Source organism: Triticum aestivum, unplaced genomic scaffold (assembly GCF_018294505.1).
Source record: "Triticum aestivum cultivar Chinese Spring unplaced genomic scaffold, IWGSC CS RefSeq v2.1 scaffold83134, whole genome shotgun sequence".
NCBI lineage: Eukaryota > Viridiplantae > Streptophyta > Magnoliopsida > Poales > Poaceae > Triticum > Triticum aestivum.
Window position 1 is genome coordinate 2,309 of NW_025234840.1, and position 4,398 is coordinate 6,706.

The 4,398-nt window shown below is 57.0% G+C and overlaps 1 protein-coding gene across 1 annotated transcript; it reads left to right on the plus strand.

The window, feature by feature from the left end:
- Positions 1–924: 924 nt before the first annotated feature.
- Positions 925–4,201, plus strand: LOC123176243 (probable L-type lectin-domain containing receptor kinase S.5). The gene is made up of 2 exons (XM_044590544.1): positions 925–2,465; positions 2,838–4,201. The coding sequence occupies exons 1-2, from the start codon at positions 1,091–1,093 to the stop codon at positions 3,731–3,733; spliced, it is 2,271 nt and encodes a 756-aa protein (XP_044446479.1). The 5' UTR covers positions 925–1,090; the 3' UTR covers positions 3,734–4,201.
- The last annotated feature ends 197 nt before the right edge of the window (positions 4,202–4,398 follow it).

Consider the following 4,398-nt stretch of genomic DNA (forward strand, 5'->3'; position numbering starts at 1 on the left):
GGCAGGGTGTGCCTGGATCAGCTCAGCGGGACCTCACCTGCCCACGTCGTCGTAACATGCTCCGGATCCCACGCACCAGCGACGGCGACCGGGATGTCTGTTCGCGAATATGACTAAAACCATGAGGCGTTCTTACAACTTTCTCTCATTTCTCTCTCCTAACCCTAGACGGCTAGGGTGATCCTTGTTATCAGACTTTATCGGCGAGTCCATGAATTCACCTCTCCTTTGCACGCCACTCCGGCGACCGGTGGCAAGAAGGAAAATCTCGATGTCTCCACTTTGATTAGTAGTTTAGATTATGGTTTTTGTCCTCGTAGATGCGGCGTTTGGGTGAATGACAGCTTCTTCTTCCATTTTGCCTTTCGGACTTCGATCCCCCTCCAGTTCGTCGGTTCGGATGTAGTCGATGGGGCTCTGGCGTACGGTCCTCCCGTCTCCTTGGTGGAGTGACGTTAGGGTTTCTCGACATGTAGCGCGATCTGATGTCAGCTGCTTCATATATCTATACAAAAGTTTAATCTAGGGCGCTGGTCTTTGAAAGTGCCGCCATTAATAAAGGTCAAGCTGGCTCTGATAGGAAAGCGGCGACAATGGGTCGTTCTGACGGTATTGGTGGTTGTTTGATGGTCTCTGAATCTCGACGTAATTTTATTATATTTGAGATACTTTGTACTTCCTGTAAATTTTTATAATAGACAATTCTTTTCAGGAAAATGACTGAAACCATCCATACCGTGAGATACAATTCTAGTATGTTTTTTTGGACGCGCAGAAAAAGCTGGGAAACTCTATAGTTAGACCTGGGCACCTGGCACCCCGCCATTTCCCACACATGCATTTAAATATGTCAACTGACCGTACGCCGTCGCTGTACTCCACGTTTCCCCGACGATGCCATGAGCTCCGCCTTCCCGGTCAGGCCGTGATCGGCAGGGACGGAGGAATTTCCCGTGCGCCTTCCCTTTCCCCCGGCCCGCACGACCAACTCTCACCTCGCCGCAACATACATAGAGCCTGCAGGGGCGACACCGTGGATCCTCCCTCCCTCCCTCACCCGCTCCACACAACCACAGTCGCTCTGTCCACCATGGCGCGGCACGACTCTCTCCGGCGCTTCGGCGCCAGCTGCCTCGTCGCCGTGCTGTTTCTCTGGCTCTGCGCCGCCTTCGTCTGCAGCGCGAGGGAGCAGCGGCCGCTGCGGGAGCTGGAGGAGCGGGTGGTGGTGAGGAGCTACGGCCCGTACGCTTCCTTCGACCGGAGCGACTCGGCCACCCTGCAGGTGCTCAAGGACGCCATCATCAACGGCGGCGCGCTCCAGCTCACGCCCGACACCCGCAACAGCGACGCCTACCTCGTCAACAAATCCGGCTCCGTCCTCCTCAAGCAGCCCTTCACGATCTGGCACACTCTCCCCGACGACGAGACCGAGGTCCCCGGTGGCGGCAACGGCGGCACCGGCACCGGCCGTGCGCCGCGGCCGCAGCCTCCGCGTGTCCGTGTCGTGTCGTTCAACAGCACCTTCTCCATGAACGTGTTCTACGACAAGGCGGTCCCCGGCGAGGGCCTGGCGTTCGTCATCGCGCCCTCGCTCGACAAGCCGCCTCCCGGCAGCCACGGCGGGTTCCTCGGCCTCACCAACGCGACGCTGCAGGCCGCCGGCCCATCCAAGAACCGCTTCGTGGCGATCGAGTTCGACACCTTCAACCAGAGCCACGACCCGAGCGCTAACCACGTCGGCCTCGACATCGGCAGCGTCGTGTCCAACGCCACGGCCAACCTCGCCGACTTCAACATCACCATCGCCACCAACGCCCAGACGTCCGCCAACTACACCGTCTGGATCGAGTACGACGGCGTGGGCCGGCGTGTCACGGTGTACATGGGCGGCAAGGGGAAACCGAAGCCGGCGACCCCGGTCCTGGCCAGCCCGCTGGACCTCAGCGAGCACGTCCCCGAGCAGGCATACATCGGCTTCACGGCTTCCACGGGCACCACCTTCGAGCTCAACTGCATCCTGGAATGGAGCATGTCAATCGAGACCTTCCCCAAGAAGGAGAAGAAGGAGTGGATAATCCTCGTCGCCGTCTTCGCGTCCGTCGCCGTGATCGCCACCGCCATTGCCGCCTTCTTCCTGGCCAGAATGTCGCGGGCGAGGCGCAAGATACAGAGGAGCCAGACGCGGCTGGGGCACACGCTGAGCCACCTCCCGGGGATGCCGAGGGAGTTCTCGTACGAGATGCTGAGGAAGGCGACCAAGAACTTCGACGAGCGGCTGCGGCTGGGGAAAGGAGGGTACGGCGTCGTGTACAAGGGGACGCTCCCTGCCGAGCACGGCCAGACGGAGCCGTCGGAGGTCGCCGTGAAGAAGTTCATCCGGGATGATGCCAGGTGCGTCGAGGACTTCGTCAAGGAGGTGGACATCATCAACCGCCTTCGCCACAAGAACATCGTGCCCCTCATTGGTATGTGCATGAATCCCTCACTTAATCACATGATCATTGTTTATCAGCCGAGACTTGACTAGGAAAATGATGGTTTAGTCCTAATCAACCGTTCTCTAGTTAGTTTTGCTGCTTCCGTTTGTATTTTAAGGCATTGACAAGTCCAAGTGATGGAGTAGATGCCAGTACTCTATTCAGATCACAACGCGTTTATGCAATCGTTAACGGGCTACCAAACGTAGCATTGTCACTTGCTACACGAAACGTGAATGATCAAATGTAGTTATATCTATAGTCTCTTTGAATTTTCTACTATCTGAGGACCAAGGTGCAACAAAAATAGATTATTGGTTAGGTGATGGTTCTGAACGTCTAGTTGCGTTTTTGGTGCAGGTTGGTGTTACAAGAAAGGGCAGCTGCTGCTGGTGTACGAGTACATGCCCAACGGCAGCCTCGACCAGCACCTCTTCCGGCGCGGCGGCGCCCAGGAGCAGCGGGCGGCGCCGCTCAGCTGGGCGAGCCGCTACGGCATCGTCGCCGACGTTGCCTCTGGCCTGCACTACGTGCACCACGAGTATGGCCGCACGGTGCTCCACCGCGACATCAAGGCCAGCAACGTCATGCTGGACGCGTCCTTCTCGGCGCGCCTCGGGGACTTCGGCCTCGCCCGCGTCATCGACTTCGACCGGAGCTCCTTCACCGACATCGGCGTCGCCGGCACGCGCGGTTACATCGCGCCGGAGTACTCCGTGGGGCACAAGGCCACGAGCCAGACGGACGTGTTCGCCTTCGGCGCGCTCGTGCTGGAGGTCGTCACGGGCCGCACCGCGCTGCGCGACGACGCGACCTGCCCGCTGCTGGTTGACTTCGTGTGGCGGATGCACGGCCGCGGCGCGCTGGTCGGGGCCGTGGACCAGGATCTCGGCACGGCAGGGTACGACTCCGACGAGGCCAACAGGCTGCTGCTCCTCGGACTCGCGTGCAGCAGCCCCAACCCCGGGGACAGGCCCACCATGCCGGAGGTGCTGCAGATCGTGTCCAAGAAGGCGCCGCCGCCGGAGGTGCCGCTGTTCAAGCCGACCTTCGTGTGGCCGCCGGAAGGGGGAGCGGCGCACTTCAGCCTGAGCGACATCGAGATGACGACGAGCAGCGGGGGCAGCTACGTCGGCACAGGCACTGGTTCGTCGACGCGCGCGACGCAGGAGACATCCTACGACAGCTTCCGGCAGCCGCCCTCGGCACCAAACAACAGCCAGGAGTACTTCCCCGCTCTGTCCTCCGGCCGGTGACGAAGTTAACATATGTAAACTGTAAAACTGGCCATGAGCGAAAGGTAATCATAGTAAATGTAAATACATGTAGATATTACGTGCTTAGTAGTACGGTGTTCTTCATTAGTTTGTTCAAGCTAGGGAATGAGAGGTACGTGTTGCTCTGGCAAGGAGGAGATCTTACCTTGCAAAGCCATATGGCAAGGTTCACTGCAGATCGACGAGTCCAAGTGAAGCCCAAGTGTCTACTCTAATGTGTATCAGCTAGCTAGTCCTATGATTTTCAGAAGTGAGGCTAGTGTTGTTAATATGCTTTGGTTATTTGTTTTGGTTTCTTGAGTAACAAAGATCCAAAAAAATGTTTGTGATAATGCGAAGAGGAGAAGTGGAAAATCGTGTTAATCCAGCATGTTTTACTTTCTGTATGCGACATCTATCATTTCTTTCCGAAGAGAACGTGATCCCTTTCTTAGCTTGATTTTTAAATGAGCATCCTTTTTATTAGTTTTGTCGAGGAATAAACATAGGATTGGATCGTTCAATGACAAACCAACAATAGCATTAACGATGCAACACCATCATTTGGAAGATGGCCGCTACCCGCTTGACTCGGCGACCTCGGCATACAAATGGGCCTGCTAAGTCTCAGTCGAGTGAGACTTAAGTTCGAGTCGATGCTATAT

What these genes read in the sequence shown, in the direction of transcription:
- LOC123176243 (XM_044590544.1), top strand. Translation starts at nt 1,091, where the DNA reads ATGGCGCGGCACGACTCTCTCCGGCGCTTCGGCGCCAGCTGCCTCGTC. An exon ending in GAACATCGTGCCCCTCATTG is followed by an intron (nt 2,466 to 2,837) that starts GTATGTGCATGA and finishes TTTTTGGTGCAG; the next exon opens with GTTGGTGTTACAAGAAAGGG.